At 37.4% G+C, this 26,853-nt stretch overlaps 1 protein-coding gene and 1 pseudogene across 2 annotated transcripts in view; one reads left to right on the forward strand and one right to left on the reverse strand.

Moving 5' to 3' along the window:
- Positions 1 to 26,853, reverse strand: part of MDGA2 (MAM domain containing glycosylphosphatidylinositol anchor 2) — a 904,469-nt gene that overhangs the window by 183,704 nt on the left and 693,912 nt on the right. For both annotated transcript variants that reach the window (XM_072629633.1, XM_072629632.1), the window contains one exon: positions 13,565 to 13,713. In XM_072629633.1, the coding sequence (XP_072485734.1) occupies positions 13,565 to 13,713 (149 nt within the window). The remainder of the gene's footprint in view (positions 1 to 13,564; positions 13,714 to 26,853) is intronic.
- Positions 23,213 to 23,552, forward strand: LOC140517949 (acyl-CoA-binding protein-like; annotated as a pseudogene).

Consider the following 26,853-nt stretch of genomic DNA (forward strand, 5'->3'; position numbering starts at 1 on the left):
AAGTCATTGATCTCCTCTTTCTCTATTTTATTTATGTAAGCATTCAAAGATATAAAACTTCCCCTAATAACTGCTTTTGCAGTATCCCATAAGATTTGGTATGTTGTCTCACTATTGTCATTCTCTTGAATGAAATTGTTGATTGTTTCTATGATTTCTTCTTTAACCCAACCCTTCTTTAGAATTAGATTATTTAGTTTCCAATTGATTTTTGGTTTATCTTTCCATGGTCTTTTATTACATGTAATTTTTAATGCATTATGATCTGAGAAGGATGAATTGATTATCTCTACCTTTCTGCACTGGATTGTGAGATTTTTATGTCCTAGTACATGGTCAATTTTCATAAATGTTCCATGTACCGCTGAGAAAAAGGTATATTCCTTTCTATTCCCATTTAATTTTCTCCAAAGATATATCATATCTACCTTACCCAGAGTTTTATTTACCTCCTTAACCTCTTTCTTGTTTATTTTGAGGTTAGATTTATCGAGTTCAGAGAGGGGGAGGTTGAGGTCCCCCACTAGTATAGTTTTGCTGTCAATTTCTTCCTTCAACTCCCCCAACCTCTCCTCTAAGAATCTGGATGCTATACCACTTGGAGCATACATGTTTAGTAATGATATTGTCTATGGTGCCTTTTAGCAGGATATAGTTTCCATCCTTATCCCTTTTGATTAGATCTATTTCTGCTTTCGCTTTGTCTGAGATTAGGATTGCTACTCCTGCCTTTCTTACATGAGCTGAAGCACAATATATTCTGCTCCATCCTTTGACCTTTATCCTATGTGTACCCCTCCTCCCCCCGTTTCAAATGTGTTTCTTGTAAGCAGCACATTGTTGGATTATGGCTTTTAATCCATTCTGCTATCCGTCTCCGTTTTATGGGAGAGTTCATTCCATTCACATTCACAGTTATGATTACAATCTGTGTATTTCCCTCCAACCTCTTTCCCACCATTTGTGCTTTTAGCTCTCCCGTCTCCCTTCCCCTCCTCAATAGTATTCACTTTTCTCCCCCTCCTCCTGCAGCCTTCCCCTCCTTCTTTTAGCCCCCCTCCCTTTTACTCCCCTTTACTCTTATTGCTTCTTCCCTCCCTTTTAGCCTCCCTCCCCTTTCTTCCCCCTTCCCCTCCTACTACCTATAGAGCTAGTTAGGATTATCTACTTAAGATTATTGTTCCCTCCTTTAAACAAATCAGATGAGAGTACCTCTCAAACAATGCTCATCTCCCTCCCCTCCTTCCCTCTACTATAGTTTTGTACTTCTTCCTGTGATGTAATTTGCCATTTTCTGCTTCCTCCTTTTCACACCTCCTATTACAATCCCTTCTCATACTTAAATCATATTTTTGACATGACATCATTTACTTTATACCCGTTCCCTCTATGTATATCCCTTTTATCGTAATAGCTGCACAGTTCTCAAGATTAACAGGTATCATCTTCACTCATAGGGAGGTAAACAGTTTGCCCTAATTGAGTAGGAAGTTTTTGTTTTTGTTTTTCCCCCCTGTTTACCTTTTTATGATTCTCTTGAGACCTTCATTTGAAGATCAAATTGTCTATTGAGTTCTGGTGTTTTGGTCAGGAAGCTCTGGAAATCCCTTATTTCGTTGAATGACTTTCTCCTTGCCTGAAATGTTATGCTGAACTTTGCTGGATAGTTGATCCTTGGTTGAAGTCCCAACTCCTTTGCCTTATGGAATATTGAGTTCCAATTCTTTCGATCTTTTAATGTAGAAGCCGCAAGGTCCTGTGTGATCTTGACTGTATGTCCTTGATATTTGAATTGTTTCTTTCTGGCTGCTTGTAGTATTTTCTCCTTCACTTGATAGCTCTGGAATTTGGCAACGATATTTCTTGGGGTTTTGAGTTTGGGAGGGGAACGGTGGATTCTTTCGATGACTATTTTGCCCTCTGAGTCTAGTACTTCTGGGCAGTTTTCCTTGATGATTTCCTGGAAGATATTGTCCAGACTCTTTTCTTCATCATGGGTTTCTGGCAGGCCAATAATTCTTAAATTTTCTCTCCTGGATCTATTTTCCAGGTCAGTTGTTTTCCCAATTAAATATTGTACATTTTCTTCTATCTTTTCATTCTTTAGATTTTGTTTGACTGATTCTTGTTGCCTCATTGAGTCATTAGTTTCTACTTGCCCAATTCTAATCTTCATCGTATTGTTTTCTTCAGTTAACTTTTGCATCTCCTTTTCCATCTGACCAATTTTTCCCTTTGAGGAGCTATTTTCTCCATTTAATTTTTGTACTTCTTTTTCCATTCGACCAATTCTCCCAGTTAGGTTTTGTGTTTCCTTTTCCATTTGATCAATTTTCCCAATTAGGCTTTGGGTTTCCCTTTCCGTTTGATTAACTCTTCCTTTTAGGGAATTATTTTCTCCAGTTAATTTTTGAACTTCCTTTTCAATTGTTCAATTTTCCTTTTCAGAGTGATGTTCTCATCAGTGAATTCTTTTTTTATAATTTTAAAATCATTGGCCAGTTTTTCTTTTATTTCCTTCTTCAGCTGTTCCAGGAAAGCTAGTTGTGCTTGTGAGAAATTCATAGTCCCTTCTGAAGTTTCAGATGGAAGTACAGTCTCAGCTCTGACCTCTTTGGTGTTTGTGTTTTGGTCCTTATCCCCATAGAAAGATTCTATGGTTTTTTCACTTTTCGTCTGCTTTTTCCGATTCATGATGTTGGCTGAGTGTTGTAGCTTCTGGTTTTTTCAGTCAGAAGGTACAGAACTTTGTGTTGAGCTGATGTGTGAAGAAGCTAAAAGCAGGTTTTTATTTTTTGTTTCCCAGATCAACCCTGGGGTTAGCTTGTTAGGTGTGTGGGAGGAGTGGTCTGGTCACAGGAGATCTCCTCAGCTGACCTGAAGCAAAGGCAAGGTCAGGGGATGGTGATCCCAGCTTCCCTATTGTCTTCCCTTTTCCCCTGGAGGGCTGAGGCACGCCTAGATGCTAATGCGTGTTCCCACCCCTCCTGGGGCTCGTGTCCCAGCGCTGAGGCTTGCCTGGGTCTCAGTGTGAATTTTCTCTGCCCTGGGTCCTCTGTCCTTCCGGATTGCCTCCGCCACAGTAGGAAGAATCCCCCTTTGCTATTTTCCTAGCCTCTATTGTTATGAGACTATTTGACCCCTTCTGCTGTTCCCGCTGATCCAGGATTTTTCTGGGGAAATATTTTATGGTTCTTTCACGGTCATCAGGGGGGAGGGGAGAGCATTTACCGATCACTCCGCCATCCTGTCTCCCAGAAGTTCAAGTAGGTGACTTACTGAAGTTTAGTCTTCAGGCTGAAGGTTTGAAGGGCTGCTGCGCTGATATCTGGCGCTCAGCGGCTCTCACCAGCTCGGTTTGGCTTGTCTCCTGCTCCGCTGGTTTTGTCTGCCACTCTCGGGCTTCTCAGGTCCCTTCCGCCCTGCTACGCTGACCACGCTGCGCTGTGCGCTGGGGGCTCACCCCCACGGAACAGATCCTTCCCGTGGACCTTCCAGTCTAACCTGGGCTCCGAATCCGTCAAAGTCTGTCACCCACTGGATTCCGCACCTCCAACGTTTTGTCAGATTCTCCTTTCAGAGGTATCCAGAGGAATTTGTCCAGGAGCTTAGGTGAGTCATTGCTTTCACTCCGCCATCTTGGCTCTGCCGCCCCATAATGATCTTTTGAGAACACTATGGAAGTGTTCAGCCCATCTCTCTTGGATCATGTCCCTATCACTAATCAATGTGCCTCCACCAGTACTGAGTAGTTGTAATGCACCATAGATTTTTGGTCCATAAATAGATTTCATAGAATCATAAAAGCACTTTGGATGGTTGCCCTCAGCATATAACTGAATTTCATCTGCCTTCTTACTGAGTCATGAATCCTGCATTCCTCCAAACTTTGTTTGTACTTTATTTTTGATGGAATTAAATGTTATCTTCTTAGAGACTGATGAACTATCCTGCTGGGAGAGGCTGCAATGAAGTGGAGTGCTGTGAAGCCGACATAGATTTTGCAATCAAAGCAAATGTAGTCAGCAAGCTAAAATGTCTGCCAAAAGGAGTGAATGACAGGCTCATGACAATGTGACTGCACTTACAGGAAAACGCCATGCCACCATCATCATGGTGATGAACCATGACGAACCCTGATGAAGTTAAAGAAAAATTTTATGAATACCTAAAGACCCTTATTATCAATGTGCCAAAAGAAGAGGAGCTTATAATTGTGGGTGACTTTAATCTTAGAATAGACTCAGACTACCAGACTTGGCAGGGAGTCCTAGGGAGGAATGGAGTTAGAAACAGCAACAGCAATGGTCATTTACTGCTGAAGACCTGTGCATCTCATGACCTTCTGATCACCAACACTGTTTTCATTTTACCTAAATGCAATAAAATTTCATGGATGCACCTCTGAGCAAACATTGGCACCTAATAGACTATGTGATTTTGAAGAAAAAAAGCAGACAAGATGTGAGAGTGACAAAGGCAATGTGTGGTGCAGAGTGCTGGAATGATCAAAGATTTATCCTTTCCAAGCTAAATATTCTCATTAATCAAAAGTGCCACCCCCAAGGCAAAATTACTACCAGAAGAATTAATGTAGGAAAATTGGAGCTCTTCTTTGAGCATGAACAGTTTGTTGCTAACTTGGAAGGAAAGTTGAACCAAAACCAATGCACGATTGGCAACAATGGAACAGAAAAGAAGGAGGCAGCTTTCAGAGATTTAATGTACAGCACTGCATCTGCTCATCTGGGTCAAAACACTTGTAAACACTAAAACTGGTTTCATGAAAGTGATGGGCAAATCCAGAAACTGCAAAATGAATAATGGGAAAACATTTATTAGGTGCCTACTCTATTCCATGAAGTGTGATAAGCCATGAGCTTACAAATATGGAAAAGAAAAGATAGTTTGTAAACTTAAGAAACTTAGTATCTAATTGGGGAAGACAAAGAAAGTTAGGGGAAGGGATAGATACCCAAGGAAAAGTCCCAAAGAGTGCAGCTAGATAGGAAACGAATTGATGTCTAAGCAGAAATTCCTTTGGAGTTCATTACCCCTCCCTTTAAGTACAGAAGTAGAGGATAGTGATAAGGTAGAGTAACAAATTTGATCAGATTTTGGAATTTATCAGGTTATGATATTACTATGAAGTTATCAAAGTAGTCAGCTTCCCAGGACATGGTGGATATCTCAGTCAAAGAAAACCCAAAATAGTGTAGTTCTGTGAGAAATTAGGAGGTGCCCAAGTTCTCCTTGTTTCTTGAAGTTACATCCCTACATTATATACAATACATTGTTTTATTCACTCAAACAGAACAAATTGTACAACAAACAAAGATTGCTCTCCTAAATAAATGTTGAAAAAAATGTGACAGGGAGATATACCCTGAAAAAACACAAGTTCCCACTGACAGAGGTAAGCTCCTGTGGGAACAATGGGCTTGGACTCAATGGGAAATACCATGGTATATAAAGGACAAACTGTTAGACATGGCCTCCCCCATAAAGAAACCAGGAAATTATTAGTAGAACTATTTGATTAATGGTAGTAGGATATTGCTCTACTTAACCTTGGTGAAATGGTCATTTTTTTTTTCAAAGAACAACAGGTCTTTTTATTTGTATCTCTAAATTTTAAATTTAAACTTGTATCTCTAAATCAATAAAAAAATAGGAAAAGAACAAACCAATGAATTGGGTATATAATTTTTTAAAAGGCAAAGAAAACACTGAAAATCCTCAAATAAGCACTAAATTAGAAATTCTAAAAATTAAAAATGAGGTTAATAAAACTGAGTACAAAAACATTGAACTAATAAATAAAATTAAGAGTTAGTTTTATTAAAAAAAAGACCACCAATGAATTAGATGAAAATCTAATTGGTTATTTTGATTAAAAAGAGAGAGAGAAGGAAACCCAAACACCAGTATATTATAAAAGAAAAGGGTGAATATGTCACTAACAAAGATCAAATAGCAGTAATTTTAAGGAGTTATTTTGCTCAATAATATGCCACTTAATTTAGAAATTTAAGTACAATAGATGAACATTTACAAAAATATGAATTGCCCATATTAGCAGAAGAGGAAATGGAATATCTAAATAGATATATTTTAGGGGGGGTGGGGAACGATCTTGCTAAGAAAACGGGCACCAGGACCAGAAAACTTACAAGTGAATTTTATCAAACATTTAAAGATCACATATTTGAATATTAAAATATTTGTAATAATAGGCAAATAAGGGATCTTACCAAGCTCCTTTTTAAAAATAAATATGACACCATTACCTAAACCAGGAATACTAAAAACAGAAAGATTATAGACCAATGTCATTAATGAATATGGATGAAAAAATCCTAAGAAAAATACTAGCTAAAAGATTACAACAACATATTTCAAAACACATACATTATGACCAAGATAGATGTATACCAGGAAAGCAGGTATGAATTAATGTAAGGAAAACTATTTGCATAACTGATAATATCAATTCTAAAAGCAAAATAAAATCATACAATTTTATAACTAGATGCAAAAATAAACTTTTAGACAAAGTACAAAACTCATTTCAATTAAAACTTGAAAGTATTGGTAGAAATGGATTTTTCCTTAAATTGATAAAAAGTATTTCCCTAAAAGCATCAGCATGCATTATTTTTAATGGGGATAAGCTAGAAGATTTTACAGTAAGAACAGGTTTGAAACAAGGATGGCCACTGTTACCAGTGTTATTCGATATTATATTGGTAATTCTAGCAATAGCAATAAGAAAAAGAAATAGGAATCAAAGTAGGAAATATGGTAATAAAACTCTTTTTGAAGATATTATGAGGATATGCTTAGAAAATCTTAAAGACTCATTTACAAAGTTAGTAGAAACGATAATTTTAGCAAAGTGAAAGGATATAAAGTAAAGATTAGAATGGAGCAGATGGAAGCTAATGACTTTATGAAACATCAAAAAATGACAAAATAAATCCAAAAGAATGAAAAAATAGCAGACAAGGTGAAATATCACATTCTAAAAACAACTGGTCTGGAAAATAGATCCAGGAAAGATAATTTTAAAATTATTGGACTACCAGAAAGCCATGATCAAAAAAAGAATTTAGACATCATCTTTCAAGAAATTATCAAGAAACACTGTCCTGATGTTCTAGAACAAGAAAGTAAAATAAAGAAAGAAAGAATCCACAGATCACCTCCTGAAAGAGATCCCAAAAGGAAAACTCCTAGCAATATTGTAGCCTAATTCCAGAGCTCCCAGGTCACGGAGAAAATACTGCAAGTAACCAGAAAGAAACAACTCAAGTATTGTGGAAACACAATAAAGATAAGACAAGATCTAGCAGCTTCTACATTAGGGTATCAGAGGGCTTGGAATATGATATTCTAGAGGTCAGAGGAGCTAGGATTAAAACAACGAATAACCTACTCAGCAAAACTGAGTATAATACCTCAGGGGGAAAATGGTCATTCAATGAAATAGAGGACTTGAAACAATTCTTATTGAAAGGACCAGAGTTGGTTGAATAGAAAATTTGACTTTCAAACACATCCATGAAGAGAAGCATGACAAGGTAAACAGGAAAGAGAAATCATAAAGGGACTTACTAAAGTTGAACTGATTACGTTCTTACATGGAAAGATCATATTTGTAACTCTTGAGCCTTTTCTCAGCATTAGGGCAGTTGGAGAAATTATATACATATAGAAAGAGAATATAGGGTGAGTTGAATTGATAGGGATGATATCTAAAAATATAAAATTAAGGGGTGAGAGAAGAATATATTTGGAGAATAAAGGGAGAAATAGAATGGGGCAAATCATCTCACATAAAACAGGCAAGGAAAAGCATTTGTAATGAAAGAGAAGAGGGGCGAGGTGAGAGGGAAAGAGTGAATCTTACTCTCATCGTAGTTGGCTTAAGGAGGGAATAACATGCACACTCCATTTGGTATGAAAATCTATCTTACACTATAGTAAAGTGGGGGGGGAATGGGATAACAGGGTAATGGGGAACAATAGAAGGGAGGGCAAATGGGAAGAGAGGGTAATTAGAAATAAATACTTTTGAGGAGGGATAGGGTAAATAAAACAAGAGAATAAATGTAGAGCAGGATAGGATGGAGGGAAATATAGTCTTTCACAACATGATGGTTATGGAAGTGATTTCCACAACTAAGCATTTGCAACCTATGTTGAATTGATTGCCTTCTCAATGGGAATGCGTGGGGAGGGACAAATGAAGAGAAGTTGGAACTCAAAGTTTTAAAAATGAATGTTAAAAATTGTTTTTACATGCAAATGTGGAAAAAAGATATAGAGGCAACACGGTATAGAAATCTAGTTTGCCCCACAAGAAAATAGAAGGAATGGGGTTAAGAGAAGGGAGGTGGTGTGATAGAAGCAAGGGCACATTGGGGGAAGTGGTAATCAGAATGCATGCTGCCTTGGGATGGGCAGAGGGGAGATACGGGGAGAAAATTTGGAACTCAAAATCCTATGTGTCTGTTAAAAACTAAAACTAAGTAATAAATTTTCAAAACTTAGCTAAATAGAGAGAAATAACAAGAAAATCTGATAAACATGGAATATGTTATCTATCAGACTTATGGATAGGTGAACAATCTATGAATAAACAAAAGATAAAGAGCATGATGAGGTGTAAAATAGATAATTTTGATTGTATTAAATTAAAAAGTGTTTGCAAAAATAAAACAAATGTAACCAAGATAATAAAGAAAACAGAAAACTGGGGAAAAGTTTTATAGATAGATTCTCAGAAAAAAAGTGTCCTATCTTAAATATTTAAAGAACTTTGTAAAATCTATAAGAATATATTACTCCCCAATTGATAAATGATCAAAGGATATGATCGGGCATTTTTCCAATGAATAAATCAAACCAATTTATACTCATGAAAAAATGCTGGAAATTATTATTAAATAGAGAAATGCAAATTAAAACAACTTTGAGGTATCACTTTATACCTTTCAGATTGTCTAAAATGATTGAAAGGGAAAGCAAAAATGATGGAGAGGATGTGAAAAAAATGGTACTCTAATTCACTGTTGATAGATCTCTGAACTGATCCAACCATTTTGGAGAGCAATCTGTAATTACGCCTCAAAGAATTATTAAACTGCCTATATCCTTTGACCCAACAATGTTACTACTACCTTTGTTTCCCAAAATGATTAGGGAAAAAGGAAAAGAAAATGTTCTAAAATATTTATAGCAGCTCTCTTTGTGGTGGCAAAGAACTAGAAATTGCTGGGATCCTCTTCAATTGGGGAATATCTGAAAAATGTTGCATTATATGATTCTTATGGAATACTACAGTGCTATTAGAAATGATCAACACCATGATCTTAGAAAAACATGGATAGCCTTGCACAAAATAACAAAGAGTGAAATAAGCAGAACCAAGGAAATGTTGAATATGGTAACAGCAATATTGTTTTAACAATAATTTTATTGACTAAGTCATTTTGGCTATTATAAATACCCAAATGAACTACAAAGAACATATGAAGGAAGATACTATCTGCATCTAGAGGAAGAAGTGATAAAAACAAATGTGTACAGAATGTTTACACACACATATAGAAGTATATACATAAATACATATATTTTGTCTAATGATAGCTATCTGTAAGCTGAGATGGGGGGGCAAGAAAAGTAAATTTGCTTAACTCTATTATATTTTTAAAAATAGCAAATTGTGCATAACAGATTTGAAGTTTCATGTACAGTATTTTTTTTCTATTCTAAGTCATGGAAATGCTTGTTTCATTTCTTAAGTTCTAAAGCAAATAATTTTTAATATAAATATCAGTAGGTCTTTGAATAGCTCTAAGAGACAATTAAACAGACTATGTTGTTGGGACCTTTTTATGCCCAAGATTTTGGAAACATGTGTTAAAGACTGTATATGTTCATAGGTCTCTGAGATTATTGATGTGAATCCTAAAGGGGGCTATGTTTAGCTTTATAGCGTTTGATAATTCATTTCTAGTTTGATGACAAAACTGAAAGATTTTTCAGAATTGTACCTTTACTCCTACAATCACCTCAACTCTGTACTGAGTAGCTCTTAGTCTCATAAGAAAGAGTGAGGGCAAGACACTGTCCATAAACCCTGAGCCTCACATCTGTTGGAGGTTTGGATATCCAGATTACATCTCTACTGATAATGGTACTCTGATTTGTACCACCTTTATCCAGTTCTGAAAGATCAGGGAGATGGGACAATTGAACAATGGAAGAAACAATTAAAGGTTCCAACTCAAAGATTCTCCTTTCCAAAAGGCAGTGTGGGGGGGTATGGTTAGATTGACTTCCTCATACAGTCTTCACCTTAAACTCCACTGTGTCCTTTCAGGGGTCTTCCCCAGTCCATCTTCTAAATCCACATTTATAAAAGGTTGGACATGAGGGATTGGAAGTTATTGTAACTTACTTTGACTGTAAATGATATTTTACTCACAACTGTTTCTCAAAAATTGAGCTGAAATTGAGGTTGAGGTGGGGGTACCTTTTTTCTCAGTGTGCCTCATTGTGGTAGGAAGTCACGGAAGCACAGATTATAACCTCATTTTTCATTCTCTTGGGGATAGAAAGAGACAACTTTCTTCCCTCTGTTTTGTTATGCCCACATAGAAGGCGTTTCTTGGCAAAGTAATATGAGAGTTCTATTGACTCCCTCATTTACTTCTTTATTTCACATTGCAATTAGATGGGAATGTTTTACATAGAAATCCAAGGTCATGATAAATGGGTGTCCAAAGTTATCCTAGCTGGAGGTATAGGAAACAAATTGTTGGTTTCAGAAGAAAAAAATTGTCATTCAGTAGGCTGAAAACAAGACTAAGAAATAATGGGGAGGAAAGAGAGGAACTTAACTTGTTCATTATACTTCCTAGTGACCTTGAGACCCTCTTGTTGATTCTAACAGATCCTGTTTGATAGCCACAGATGATAATATCTTTAGAACTGACAACTATTGTTTTTACTAGCCAGTCACCATGACACCCATTATTTGATCGCAATGGCTCCTATTATTGTTGTCAGTTCTACCACCAAACAGTGAATAATGACTTTAAAACAGTCTATGAAAATACAATAAGACCATCCCAAAAGTGGTTATCTTAACAGGCTTTTGGATTAGTCACCCCACCAACCTTCAGGATCCCAAAAAAAGGCAACTTTTTAGTACCAAGACAAAAATGTGAGTCCAAGAGTCATGATTGAAGAAACTCCATTAGCTTATTACAAGACTCTAAGATTACAAAGTAACTCCATGTTTAAACCTTCTATGTATTAGGAAATTCCTATGTGCTCAATACCTGGTTCATCTATGTATATTTAGGTTTAGACATACAAGTTTAGTAAATTTTTCTAATCACAATTCCCTAGAAGTTGGCAAATGTGAAGTTGGAGAGGGATAAGAAGAAGTTGTACTTTAGACCACTTGCTAATTGATTACCCCTAAGGTTCTCTTCCCGCTAAGGCCCTGTGAATCTGTGGAAGAACAACAAAGACAGTGACCCCAGAAATATGAACCTTCAATGTGGGTACTCCTATACACAGCGCACGTGAACTACCGTTTCTTTTTATGCACATGGTGCTATGGAGTCAAATGTTACATGACTATGAGTACTACCAACTGTCTGATTCATGAAACTTTGAGTTCTGATCTTCTTTTTTAGTCCTTTTTAAAACCTATGATCCATTTACAATGAGAAAAAAAGCATTAGAAATCAGTAACAGTCAAAGCTGAGTTATAATATAGATTATCAGCAAACTAGAAGATCATGATCAAAATTATTTTTTCAAGGGAAGCACCTGAAGTAATTATGTTAGGAAATCAAATATTTCAGTCACACACACACACACACACATACACACACACACACAAACCAAGGAGCCCCAGAAGCCAAGGAAAAATCAACCAACATGAAAAGAAATGGATGAACTAGTTACATTTCAATTTCAAAGCAAAAATTATACACAATATTTGTGCAACAGAAAACTGAAATCCAGTGAGGCTTAAAAAATGCTAATCCTTCCAAATAAGAAGTTTGGTATTTTTTGTAGCAAGAATAACAAGGACAGCATATATCTACTGTTTGGAGGCCCAGGAACTACTGTTAACTGATAAAAGAAGACAGATCTCTGTGATTTGGGTTTTTACTACTCATCTCAGAACAATTGTGAGGGAAGATTTTGTGAAGCATAAAATACTTTTAGAAACCTGCGATAGTTATTACTATAACTTCTCAAAGAAGAAAGGAAGGAAGAAAGCCTTCACACACATTAGTGGACACCCCATGTGGGGAACAAGAATAAGACTAGCATAAGTATCAGTAGACATAGGTTGCTTGTGCTCTGCATAATTGAAGGGACTGAGATCACAGATCAATTTGAATATTATTTTGCATCTATCCTCTCAAAAAAGGGATATTAGGTAACTGTGATAAATATTCCTATAGCTCACAGTGATTTAAAGTAGACCTGATGCCTGTCTTTAAATAAGAGTCCTGAATTTTCGTCTAGAAGATAGTGGTTCAGATACTTGTTCTATTATTACTTTTTAGTTTAAACAAGTGATTTCCTCTATCTAGACCACAAGTAATATGGAGCATTGGATGAAGTGATCTGGTTCTTGCAATTCTAAAGAAAAAGATCTCTAAAAAATTATTCAGGTGCTGCCTATGGGAAAAAAAAGAATAGGCAATCTTCACTGATCAAGACAGACAACATATAGATGCATTTAAGTTAAGCCTCAATATAATTGCAAATTTCCTTAAAATTATATCTACGGGTAAAATAGAATGGGACACTTTGAAGAGTGTTGTTTCTTGTTACTAGAATGGTCAGTCAGAGATTAAATGAGCATCTAATAGGGTTAAAGTAGGAAATATTTCTTTACTGAATATAAGGTAGAGTTAGGTGACTTTTAAGACAAACGTGCAACTTGGAGATTCTATGATTTTGGTACAGTGAGCAGGAAGCTTGGGGTTAAACTCAAGGTGAGATTTTTTTAAAGTAGAATATAGCTTAAATTTTGAAAATGTGTGATTTTACTAATGTAATTAGCTACAAATGGTTAGACAAATATACTAATGTCAGACCTTTAAAGTTGATTTTCTGAAGTATTTATGAATAAACAACTGGATTTTTAAAAGTCTTTACAATTCGAAGTCTTTGGAATAAATAAATTGTAAGACTTCTGATTGTATAATAAATAGGAATGTTTTGTACAGGTGAATGACACATTTGAAAGAAGTTTTTCCTGCCAACAAATATCATGTCATTCTTCTTTTTTAAGTAGAGATGAAATTTCTCATAAGACCAAGGAAGCTAAATCTTTAATTTATCATTATCATTATTACATTATAAAATACATAATTAGTTCTGAAGATTCCCAAGCACTTCATAACTAACAACACATTTCTAATAAGTATGAACATGAATAGAAAAGTAATTACAAAGGAATCTGTTAGGGAAATAAAGAAAATAGGCATCATATATGAATTTCAATTAATTTTCTCACCTGCCTTATACCCAAGCGATAGGCAACAATGCGGTCCACGGCATCAGGATTCATTTGAGTCCACTGTAGACTATAGGAATACACTCGATGTCTATTTTGCCACACAGGATTATAGGTATCATAATAGAATTCAGGAGCATAGGCCTTACCTAAAATAAAGAGAAGTGCATTAGGTTTGAATGGTAAAAGTGCACAACTGACGGGAGTTAAATGGCACAGTGAATAGAGGACAAAGTGAACTGATGTTAAATCTAGACTCAGACTCTTACTAACTGTGTGACCCTGGGTCATTTAACCCTCTTAGACTCAGTTTCCTCATTTGTAAAATTAACTAGAGGAGGAAATGGAAAACCACTCTAGCATCTTTGCCAAGAATGGGGCCAAAGTGGGTCGTGAAGAGTAAAACGCAACTGAAAAATGACTGAACAAAATAATTGACATTAAGAATAAGTTGTATTCTTATCCAACTGTCATACTCCTGGACCTCTGATGACTTCCTCCCAAGTTTGAACTCTTTCCTCTCTTAACTTTCATCAATGTTTTTTTTTTTTTATCTATGCATCTCTCTGACCTTTATTTATCTGTGTGTCTTTATTGCTTTTATTCCTCCTAACACCCATAATGGAGATTCTCAATAGGTTTCACAATATCAATAAAAAGATTGTGGTAGGACATAAAAATTAATAAAATGCAGAAAAACAAATATTAAATATATGCCATATAGAATGCAATACAATAAAATTATACTCAAAATATTTTTGAAAGGATTAAGAGACATCAAAAATCAATCAATCAAAATAGAAATAATGGAAAAAAAGAAAATGTAAAATAACTAATGGGAAAAACAATTGACTTGGAAAATAGGTCCAGGAGAGATAATTTAAGAATTATTGGTCTACATGAGAACCATGATGAAAAAAATAAACTTGGAGTTGGTAGAAATTATCAAGGAAAATCACCCTGAGGTCCTAGAACCAAAGGGTAAAATAGTGATCAAAAGAATCCACTTATTATCTCATGAAAGAGATCCCAAATTGAAAACTTCAAAGAATATTGTAGCCAAATTCATGAATTATAATACTGAGGAGAAAATACTGCAAGCAACAGGAAGTAAACAATTCAAATATCATGGAACAGTAGTCAGGATTATGCAGGACCTTACACCTTCTACAATAAAAGATTGGAAGCCTTGGAATACGATGTTCCACAAAGCAGAGGAGCTTGGATTACAATCAAAGATCAACTACCCAGAAAAATTGATCATAATATTTCTGGTGAGGAGATGGAGACTCAGTGAAATAAGGCACTTCCAGACTTTCTTGATGAAAACACCAGAGTTCAATGGAAAATTTGACTTTCAAATATGAGACTCTAGAAAAGCATAAACATGTAAAAATCAAAAAGGAAAGAACATTTTTTAAAAATGCTATTCAACAAAGACAAACTTTTTACATCCCTATGTGGGAAAATGCTACAATTCTTGTGAAATGTATGTTTATTACATTATATAGAAGAAAAATACATACACAGATTGGGTTTGTTTAAGTTGATCTTGATGTGATGATGAAAAACCTAATTAAGCACCGAAAAAAGATTGTAATTGGAGAAGAGAAAAGGAGGAGACAGAAAAGGGGAAACGACATCACATGAGGAGGCATGAAGATATTACAGTAGAGAGAAAGAATGGAGGGAGATGAGCATTGTTTGAACTTTGCTATCATCAGATTTGGCTAAAGGAGGGAACAATATACTCAGTTAGGTTAGAAATCTAACTTTCCCTATAGGCAGCTGGAGGGGAAAGGGGAAAGAAAAAGGAGGGTTGGTTAGAAAGGAAGGAAGAAGCAGTAAGGGAAAAGGGAAAGAAAAGGAAGGGATAATGATAAAACAGAGGGCATATTGAGGGAGGTGGTGGTCAAAAACAAAACTCTAGTGAGGAGGGAAAGGGAGAAAGAGGAAACTCATAAATGTGTGAGAGTGTGGATAGGATGGAGAGAAAAACATAGATACTAATCAAATAAGTGAATATAATGGCATAAATTCCCCCACACAATGGAAATAGATATCAGAATAGATTAAAAATCATAATTCTATGTTGTTTTCAAGACACACATTTAGAAGGTTGAGTCAAGATTGCAGAGTAGAAGCAGGAACCTATTTGAGCTCTGCCCCAAACCCTAAAAAAACCTGTAAAAATAACACTAATCAAATTCTAGAGCAGCAGAAGGCACACAATAACAGAGTGAAGGAAAATTTGAGTCCAAGATAACCTGGAAGGCCAAAAGGAAGAGTCCATCACACAGGTTGAGAACAGAATGCAGTACTATGTGGGCTGTGCCAGCATAGAAAGGCCTGAAGCAGGCATTACAGAACTGAGTCACTGGCAACTACAATGGTTTTTAGACTTCTCAACCCACAAAAGGTAAAGACAACTTCGAAGGTCAGTTGAAAAGATCTCTGATCTAGGTGACAGGGGAGCATGGTCTGGCCCCATCCTTGGTCCCAGCTCAAATCTCAAAGTAGCAGTAGCCACTGCCAGAACTACAGCTGCTTCTGAACCCCTCCACTTAACGAAGAGCTGAAAAGTCAAGTAATTGACTGGGAAAATGAGCAAAAAACCAGAAAAAATCAGACTATAGAATACTGCTTTCTGGGTAATAGAGTATAATCTTACATTGTTAGTGGGTGGGAAGATTGAAACTTGCAACCAGAAGAAGAAGATAAAGTCAAATCTCTTACATCCAAATCCTCCAAGAAAAATATGAAGTTGTCTCACAACATGGAGGAGATCAAAAAGGATTTTGAAATCAAGGAGGAGGAGAGAAAAAATTGGAAAGATAAATGACAGTGGTGCAATAAAATCATGAAAAAAATGAGTCAACAGCTTGCTAAAGAAGACCCAACAAATCAGAAAAAAAATCACACCTTTAAAACTAGAGTAACCCAAATGGCAAAAGAGGCCCAGAAATCCAACGAAGAGAAGAATGTCTTTAAAATGCAGAATGGGACAAATGGAAAGGATCCAAAAGTTCACTGAAAAAAATAATTCTTTCAAAATTAGGATGCAACAAATGGAAGCTAATGACTTTCTGATAAATCAATAAATTATAAAAACAAAGCCGAAAAAATAAAAAAAAAAAATAGAAGATAATGTGAAATATCTCATTAGAAAAACAACTGACCTGGAAAAAGGATCCAGGAGAGATAATTTAAAAATTATTGAACTACCTGAAAGCCATGATAAAAAAAGCCTAGACACCATCTTCCAAAAGAGCCTTGATATTCTAGAACCAGAGGGTAAAATAGAAATGGAAAAAATCCACCTATCACTTCCTGAAATAGATCCCAAAAGGAAAACTCCTAGGCATATTGAAGTCAAATTCCACAGTCCCCATGTCAAGGAGAAAATATTACAAGTAGTCAGAGAGAAACAATTCAAGTATTGTGGAAACACAATGGAGATAACACAAAATTAAGAAGATTCTATATTAAGGGATCAAAGGACTTGGAATGTGATCTTCGGGAGGTCAAAGGAACTAGGAGTTAAACTAAGAATCACTTACCCAGCAAAACTGAGTATTCAAGGGGAAAAAATGACCTTTCAATGAAATAGAGAATTTTCAAGCATTCTTGCTGAAAAGACCAGAGCTGAGTAGAAAATTGATCTTCAAATGCAAGAAGCAAGAAAAACATGAAAAAGTAAACAAGAAAGAGAAATAATAAGATATTTACTAAATTTGAATTCTTTACATTCCTACATGGAAAGACCATAGTTGTAATTCTTGAGACTTTTCATAGTATTAGGGTAGTTGGAAGGATTATATACATATAGATAGGGGGCACAGGGTGAGATGAATATGAAGGGATGATATCTAAAAAAGAAACTCAAGGGTGGAGAGCAATGTACTAGGAGAAAGCGAAAAGAAGAGGTAGAATATCATAAATCATCTCAAATAAAAGAGGCAAGGGAAAGCTTTTACAATGGAGGGGAAGAAAAGGAAGATGAGAGGGAATAAGTGAGGCTTCTTTTAATCAGATGTGGATACAATATATACAGTTGGGTGGTATGGTAGTTTATCTTAACCTACATGAAAGCATAAGAGAAAGGGATGAGAGGGGGGATAATAGAAGAGACAACAGATTGGGGGAAGGGGCAATCTAAAGCAAACACTTTGGTGCAGGGACAAGTTAAAGAAAAGAATTGAATACATGGAGAGCGGTACAAAATAGAGGGATATATAGTCTTTCAGAACATGATTGTTATGGAGGTGTTTGCGTGACCACACACAAATTATTTGCCATCTCAATGAGAGTAGATGGGGAGAGGGGAAGGGAGGGAATGTGGAATTCAAAGCTTTAAAAATGAATGTTAGATGTTGTTTTTACATCAACTAGGAAATAAGATATATAAGCAATGGTGTTTAGAAATTTATCTTATGCCACAGAAAAATAGAAGGATAGGGAGTGGGGTGGGGTGATAGAAGGGAGGGCAGATGGGGTAAAGGGAAATTAGAATACACACTGTCCTGTGGTGGGGGTAGGGGAAAGATAGGGAGAAAATATGTAATTAAAAATTTTGTTGAAGTGAATGTTGAAACTGAAAATAAATAAATTTATGCATAAATTTATGTATAAAAATGGAATTGGACCAGTGGAAACTTATGATTCTATGACACATTCGTAATTAGTCAAAAGAAATCAAAAGAATTAAAAATGGAGGAAAATATATAATACTTCATGAGATAAAAAACTGAAATGAAAATAGGCCCAAGAGAGGTAATTTAGGAATTATTTGACTAATGGAAAACCATGACAAAAAAAAATCCTGAATAGCATCTTTCAAGAAATTATCAAAGAATATGTCCCTGATATCCTAGAACCCACACATAAAATAATCATTGAAAAAATTCACCCATCACTTCCTCAAAGATATCCCAAAATGAATATTCCAAGGAATTTTGTAGCCAAATGTCAGCATTATCAGAGCAAGGAAAACTTACTTGCAAGCACTACCCACCAAAATTGAATATAATTTTTCAGAGGAAAATATGGACATTCAATGAAATAGGAGACTTTTGATAACTCCTGATTAAAGAACAAGAACAACAACAAACAGAGCTAAGCAGAAAAAATTGATCTTTAAATTGAGAACTCAAGAGGACTATAAAAACATAAAAAGGAAAAAAATCATATTACGTAATAAGATTAAATTATTTACATTTCTAAATATGATACTTTTAACTCTTTTGAAGTATACCTATATTAGGGAATTTAGAAGGGGTATAACGAGAGAGAGGATGTGAGTATAAGTTGACTTTGAGAGACTAATAAAAAATTAATTCACAAAGTAGTGAAATAAGGGATTGTACTGAGGGAACAAGAAAGGGCTATACAGAACAGATTAAGTGAGACAACATGAGGAAGCACAAAGAAGGTGTTGAGCATTATTTGAACTTTACTCATCAGATTTATTTCAAATAGGGAATAACATACACATTCAGTTGTGTACGGAACTATAGCATAATCTATAGGAAGTAGAAGGAGAAAGGGGAAAGAAAAGGGAGGGATGGATTAAACAAAGTGTAGAAGGGAAGGACGAAGTAGTAAGGGAAAGAAAAAAATGGAATTATAGAAGGGAGGGCAGATTAAAGGAAATGGTGGCCAGAAGCAAAATGCGGGTAAGGAGGGAAAGGGTGAAAAAAGAGGGAAAAGTATAAACGGGAAAAATAGGATGGAGAAAAAGACACACTAATCATAACTGTGAATGTGAATGAGCTGAACTCTCCCATAAAATGGAAGTTGATAGCAGAGTGAATTAAAAAGAAGAACCTTACAAAATGTTGTTTACAAGAAACACATCTGAAGCAGAGAGATACACACAGAGTAAGGGTAAAAGACTGGAACAGAATGTATTATTCTTCACCTGAAGTAAAAAGCAAACAAACAAGGGTAGTAATCCTAATCTCAGACAAAGAAAAAGTAAAAATTGATCCAATTAAAACAGATGAGGAAGGAAACAACATCTTGCTAAAAGTCACATAGAAAATGAAGCAATATCATTACTAAATATATATGCACCAAGTGGTATGACATCCAAATTCTAACAGAAATCATGTGCATTAAAAGAAGAAATAAACAATGAAACAATACTACTGGGGGGGAACCTCAAAATCCTAAATAGAAAAGGAGAAATATTAAATGCATTCTTTTTTTAAAAATTTATTTATTTAACTTTTAACATTCATTTTCACAAAATTTTGGGTTCCAAATTTTCTCCCCTTTTGTCCTCTCCCCCCACCCCAAACCTCCGAGCGTTCTAATTGCCCCTGTCTGCCAATCTGCCCTCCCTTCCTCCTCACCCCTTCCCTTTGAAAGGCAAGCAATTCAATATAGGCCAAATCTATGTAGTTTTGCAAATGACTTCCATAATAGTAGTGTTGTTTAAGAACTAATTATATTTCCCTCCATCCTACCCTGTCCCCCATTACTTCTGTTCTCTCTTTTGATCCTGTCCCTCCCCATGAGTGTTGACCTCAAATTGCTTTCTCCTCCCCATGCCCTCCCTTCCATCATCCCCCCCACCCTTCTTATTCCTTTAGCCCCCACTTCCCTATATTGTAAGATAGGTTTTCATACCAAAATGAGTGTGCATTTTATTCCTTCCTTTAGTCGAATGTAATGAGAGTAAACTTCATGTTTTTCTCTCACCTCCCCTCTTTATCCCTCCACTAATAAGTCTTTTGCTTGCGTCTTTTATGAGAGATAATTTGTCCCATTCCATTTCTCCCTTTCTCCTTCCAATATATTTCTCTCTCCCTGCTTGATTTCATTTTTTAAAGATATGATCCCATCCTCTTCAATTCACTCTGTTCACTCTTTCTCTATGTGTGTGTGTAATTCAACCCAGTACCCGGATACTGAACAGTTTCAAGAGTTGCAAATATTGTCTTTCCATGTAGGAATGTAAACAGTTCAACTTTAGTAAAGTCCCTTATGACTTCTCTTTGCTATTTACTTTTTCATGCTTCTCTTCATTCTTGTGTCTGAAAGTCAAATTTTCTTTTCAGCTCTGGTCTTTTCATCAAGAATGCTTGAAAGTCCTCTATTTCATTGAAAGACCAATTTTTCCCCTGAAGTATTATACACAGTTTTGCTGGGTAGGTGATTCTTGGTTTTAGTCCTGGTTCCTTTGACTTCTGGAATATCCTATTCCACGCCCTAAGATCCCTTAATGTAGAAGCTGCTAGATCTTGTGTTGTCCTGATTGTATTTCCACAATACTTGAATTGTTTCTTTCTAGCTGCTTGCAATATTTTCTCCTTGACCTGGGAATTCTGGAATTTGACCACAATGTTCCTAGGAGTTTCTCTTTTTGGATCTCTTTCAGGCGGTGATCTGTGGATTCCTTGAATACTTACTTTGCCCTCTGGTTCTAGAATCTCAGGGCAGTTTTCCTTGATAATTTCATGAAAGATGATGTCTAGACTCTTTTCTTGATCATGGCTTTCAGGTAGGCCCATAATTTTTAAATTGTCTCTCCTGGATCTATTCTCCAGGTCAGTTGTTTTTCCAATGAGATATTTCACATTATCTTCCATTTTTTCATTCTTTTGGTTTTGTTTTGTGATTTCTTGGTTTCGCGTAAAGTCATTAGCCTCCATCTGTTCCATTCTAATTTTGAAAGAACTATTTTCTTCAGCGAGCTTTTGAATCTCTTTTTCCATTTGGCTAATTCTGCTTTTGAAAGCATTCTTCTCCTCATTGGCTTTTTGAACCTCTTTTGCCAATTGAGTTAGCCTATTTTTCAAGGTGTTATTTTCTTCAGCATTTTTTTGGGTCTCCTTTAGCAGGGCGTTTACTTGTTTTTCATGCTTTGCTTGCATGTCACTCAATTCTCTTCCTAGTTTTTTCTTCACCTCTCTAACTTGATTTTCAAAATCCTTTTTGAGCTCTTCCATGGCCTGAGCCCATTGGGTGGGCTGGGATACAGAAGGCTTGACTTCTGCGTTTTTCCCTGATGGTAAGCATTGTTCTTCCTCATCAGAAAGGAAGGGAGGAATTGCCTGTTCACCAAGAAAGTAACCTTCTATAGTTTTATTTTTTTCCCTTTTCTGGGCATTTTCCCAGCCAGTGACTTGACTTCTGAGTTTTCTTTCCACCCCTACCTTGCCTCCAGATCCGCCCAGCCAGTGCTTGGGGTCTGAGATTCAAATGCTGCTTCCCAGCCTCAGGGCTTTGGGCGGGGGCAGGGCTGCTGTTCAGTGTGAGATTAAGTTTAGGTGCTCAGGTTGACGCAGGGCTGCCTCACGGGCTCAGTTCCCTCAGGGGGTTCATGCAGAGACCTTCTACAATGGATACGGAGCCCTGCCTGCTTGGGGAGCTCTGGTCTGCTCCAGCCTCTGCTGCTGCCTCCCAAGGGGGCCTGAGTTATAGGGGCACCCCACTCCCCTCTCGAACTGCCAAAGAGACCCTCTCACGGACACTTGTCACCTGTGGGTGGAGGTACCCTGCGCAGCTGCTGGAGATTCCATCCCTGAAGCCTGCTTGGATCCGCTCCTTTTGGCGCTGCGCCACAGAGGCAGGGTTGGGCTCTTCTCTGGGTCCAGGGTGCCAGGGACCTTTTGCAAGAGGTTTTCAGGCTCTCTGGAGCAGAAATCTCATCCTCTTCGTTGTTCTGTGGCTTCTGCTGTTCCAGAATTCGCTGGTGGTTCTTTTTTTTTTTTTTTACAGGTACTTTATGGGCAGTGGGTTCGGAGGTAGCGTATGTGCGTCTTTCTACTCCGCCATCTTGGCTCCGCCCCCTCTAAATGCATTCTTCTCAGATCATGATGCAATAAAAATTACATGAAATAAAGGGTCATGGAAAGATAGACTAAAAATTAATTTGAAACCAAAGAATCCAATTCTAAAGAATGAGAAGGTCAAAGAACAGATCATAGAAACAATTAAGAACACCCTCAAAGAGAATGAAAATAATGCAACAAAACACCAAAACTTATGGGATGCAGCAAAAGCAGTTCTTAGGGGAAATTTTATATTTCTAAATGCTTACATGAATAAAATAAAGAGAAAGGAAATTAATGAATTGGGCATGAATCTAAAAAGTCTAGAAAAAGAACAAATTATAAATATCCAATTAAATAGAAAATTAGAAATTCTTAAAAGCAAGAGAGATTAATAAAATTGAATGAATAAAACTGCTGAATTAATAATAACAAATACTGACTAAATAGATAATAAATCTACGAATTGGTTTTATGAAAATAAACGATAAAACAATTTTGCTTTAAAAAAGAAAAAAACCAAATTATCAGTATCAAATATGAAAAGAGTGAATTCACCACTAATGAAGAGGAAATTTAAATAATAATTAGGGGATATTTTGCCCAATTGTTTTCAAATAAAAAAATGATGAATATTTGCAAAAATATAAATTGCCCAGATTAACAGAACAGGAGATAAAATACTAGATTAACCCCATTTCAGAAAAAGAAATTGAACAAGCTATCAATGAACTCCCTATGAAAAAAACGCCACCTGAGGTGAGCCCAGGTGGGAATCAGATTAGAGACTAGGAATGGGCTCGTTCAGTATGCAGAAGTTGGCTGAGAGCTCTAGCCTGAACCTCTCTGCCCTGCTCAAGCTGGCAGCATGTTTCAGGCAGAACTCAGCCGAGCTGCAGAAGAAGACAAAAATCTGAAGTCCAAATCAGATGAACAGGAGATATTGTTTATCTACAGCCACTACCAACAAGCTATAGCTGGAGATCTAAATACAGATTGTGCAAGTATGATGGATTTCAAAGGCAAGGCTAAGTGGGATGCCTGAAACTCTTTGAAAGGGAAATTCAAAGAAGATTCCATGAAAGTTTATATTGCAGAAGTGGAGGAACTAAAAAGAAAATATGGAATATAAAAGAAACTGGATTCAGATATCAACCATGCACTTGGAAGCTAAACTAAAATAATCTTTTAATTTGCTAATCCTGTGATCAAAGTTTAACCCGTGTAGGTAATGTGCAACAATAAGAGTTGGCATGACTATGCTGGATCCATAGGGTTACACAGCTGTTGAATTAGAGAATGAAAAAGTTATTGATCTTGGCTCAGTAGCTTTCTTTAATCTGTAAATCGATAAAGTGCATTTGTTACTTTAAAAAAAGCCAGGGGGGGCGGAGCCAAGATGGCGAAGTAGAAAGACGCACATACACATAGCTCCGAACCCACAAACCACAGAACGGTAGAGGGCACTAACCCAGGGCGAATTCTGCACCCAGAGACCACGGAATATTGGAGCGAGGGAGATTTCTGTTCCGGAGAGACCTGCAAACCTCTCGCTGGGGGACCTTCGCGCCGGGGACTGGGCGCCAGGGCGGGAAGAGGAGAGCAGCCCTGCCGCGGCAGCTACACCGTGGGAAAGAGATCCGAGAGGGCTGTGGAACGGAGTCTCCAGCGGCCACGCGCGTCCCCACACCCACAGAGGGACCGGCAAACCTCTCGCAAAAGGTCCGTCGCGCTGCAGACACAGTACCCAGCCCGGACCTGTGGCGGCGATGGCGGCCACAGCAGCGACGGTGGCCGCGCTCCGAGAGACAAAGTTCTGAGAGGGATCCGGAGGCGGGATCTTCAGCAGGTGCACGGGCCCCCCACCAACAGGTGACTGACGGGGGTAGGTGAGAGAGTCTCTTTGGCGGGTTGAGAGGGGAATGAGGTGCCCCCATAGCTCGGGCCCCCCCGGGAGGTGGGGGCTGAGAGGCGGCTGCGAACGGGGCCTCCCCAAACGGACGGGAGCCTGGATCCGTTGTGGAAGGTCTGTGCATAAACCCCCTGAGGGAATTGAGCCAGAGAGGCGGCCCTGCCCCTGACCTCAGCACCTGAACTAAATTTAACACTGAATAACAGCCCTGCCCCCGCCAAAAATCCTAAGGCGTGAAGCAGCATTTGAATCTCAGTCCCCAAACGCTGGCTGGGAGGACCAGGAGGCGAGGTGGATGTGAGGAGAACATTCAGAGGTCAGGCCACTAGGTGGAGACAATGCCAAGAAAAGGGAAAAGAAATAAAACTATTGAAGGGTACTTTATCGGAGAAAAAAAAACTTCCTCCCTTCCTTTCTGATGGGGAGGAACAAGGCTTGCCATCAGGCAAAGACACAGAAATCGAGGATCCTGTGTCCCAGCCCACCCAATGGGCTCGGGCCATGGAAGAGCTCAAGAGGAATTTTGAAAATCAAGTTAGAGAGATGGAGGAAAGACTGGGAAGGGAAATGAGAGGGATAAGGGAGAAGCATGAAAAACAGATCAGCTCCCTGCTAAAGGAGAACCAAAAAAATCTTGAAGAAATTGGCACCTTGAGAACTAGCCTAACTCAGCTGGCAAGGGAGGTGCAAGGGGCCAATGAGGAGAAGAATGCTCTCAAAAGCAGAATTAACCAAATGGAAAAGGAGATTCAAAAGCTTACTGAAGAAAATAGATCTCTCAAATCTGGAATGGTACAGATGGACGCTTTGGACTTTTCGAGAAAGACAGATATCTCAGAACATACCGCGCAGATTCGAAAAATGGAAGATAATGTGAAATATCTTATTGGAAAAACAACTGACCTGGGAAATAGAATCAGGAGAGACAATGTAAAAATTCTGGGACTACCTGAAAACCATGATCCAAAGAAGAGCCTAGACATCATCCTCCACGAAATTAAATCTGAGATTCTAGAACCAGAAGGCAAAATAAATATTCAAGGAATCCGCAGAACACTGCATGAAAGAGATCCAAAAAGAGAAACTCCTAGGAGCATTGTGGCCAAATTCCAGAATTCCCAGGTGAAGGAGAAAATATTGCAAGCAGCTAGAAAGAAACAATTCAAGTATTGTGGAAATACAATCAGGATAGTACAAGATCTGGCACCTTCTACATTGAGGGATAGAAGGGAATGGAATAGGATATTCCAGAAGTCAAAGGAACTAGGACTGAAGCCAAGAATCACCTACCCAGCAAAACTGAGTATAATACTTCAGGAGAAAAAATGGTCTTTCAATGAAATAGAAGACTTTCAAATTTTCCTGATGAAAAAACCAGAGCTGGAAAGAAAATTTGACTTTCTAACACAAGAATGAAGAGAACCATAAAAAGGCGAACAGCAAAGAGAAATCATAAGGGACTTACTAAAGTTGAACTGTTTACATTCCTACATGGAAAGACAATATTTATAACTCTTGAAACATTTCAGTATCTGAGCACTGGGTGGGAGTACACACACACACGCATGCACACACGCACACATACATAGAGACAGAGTGCACAGAGTGAATTGAAGAGGATGGGATCATATACTAAAAAAAAAAATGAAATCAAGCAGTGAGAGAGAAATATTGGGAGGAGAAAGGGAGAAGTTATAGGGGCAAATTATCTCTCATAAAAGAGGCAAGCAAAAGACTTATTAGTGGTGGGATAAAGAGGGGAGGCAAGAGAAAAACATGAGATCTACTCTCATCACATTCCACTAAAGGAAAGAATATAATGCACACTCATTCTGATAGGAAAACCTATCTCATAATACAGGAGAGTGGGGGACAGGGGCACAAGCAGGAAGGAGGGGAGGATAGAGGGGAGGGCATGGGGAGGAGAATGCAATACGAGGTCGACACTCATGGGGAGGGAAAGGACCATAAGAAAATAGAAGTAATGGGGGACAGGACAGGATGGAAGGAAATATAGTTAGTCTTATACAGCACAACTAGTATGGAAATCATTTGCAAAACTAAACAGATATGGCCTATATTGAACTGCCTGTCTTCCAAGGGGAAGAGGTAGAGAGGGAGGGAGCTAAAGAAGCTGGAACTCAAAGTGTTAGGACCAAATGTAATGTTCTTACCACTGGGTAACAAGAAACACAGGTTAAGGGGTCAAGAAAGCTATCCGGCCCTACAGGACAAAAGAGAAGACAGAGACAAGGGCAGGGAGGGAGGATAGAGGAGAGAGCAGATAGGTCACAGGGGCAATTAGAAAACTTGGGTCTGGGGGGGAGGGGGAAAAAAGGGGAGAAAATTTGTAACCCAAAATTGTGTGAAAATAAATGTTAAAAGTTTAATAAAAAAAAAAAAAAGCTATACTTAGTTTTTCTGTGTATGTTACTTTTAGTGGAAATCTTAACACTTTGCCTGAACATTATAACCAAGCTCTTTACCAGTTTAACATGGTAAATAATAAAACTTGCTATAATCCTGAAAAAAACAAAAACAAAAACAAAACCCGCCAGGGCTAGGTGGATTCACATGTGAATTCTACCAAATATTTC

The sequence above is a fragment of the Notamacropus eugenii genome, chromosome 1 (assembly GCF_028372415.1).
Source record: "Notamacropus eugenii isolate mMacEug1 chromosome 1, mMacEug1.pri_v2, whole genome shotgun sequence".
In the NCBI taxonomy this organism is placed as follows: domain Eukaryota; kingdom Metazoa; phylum Chordata; class Mammalia; order Diprotodontia; family Macropodidae; genus Notamacropus; species Notamacropus eugenii.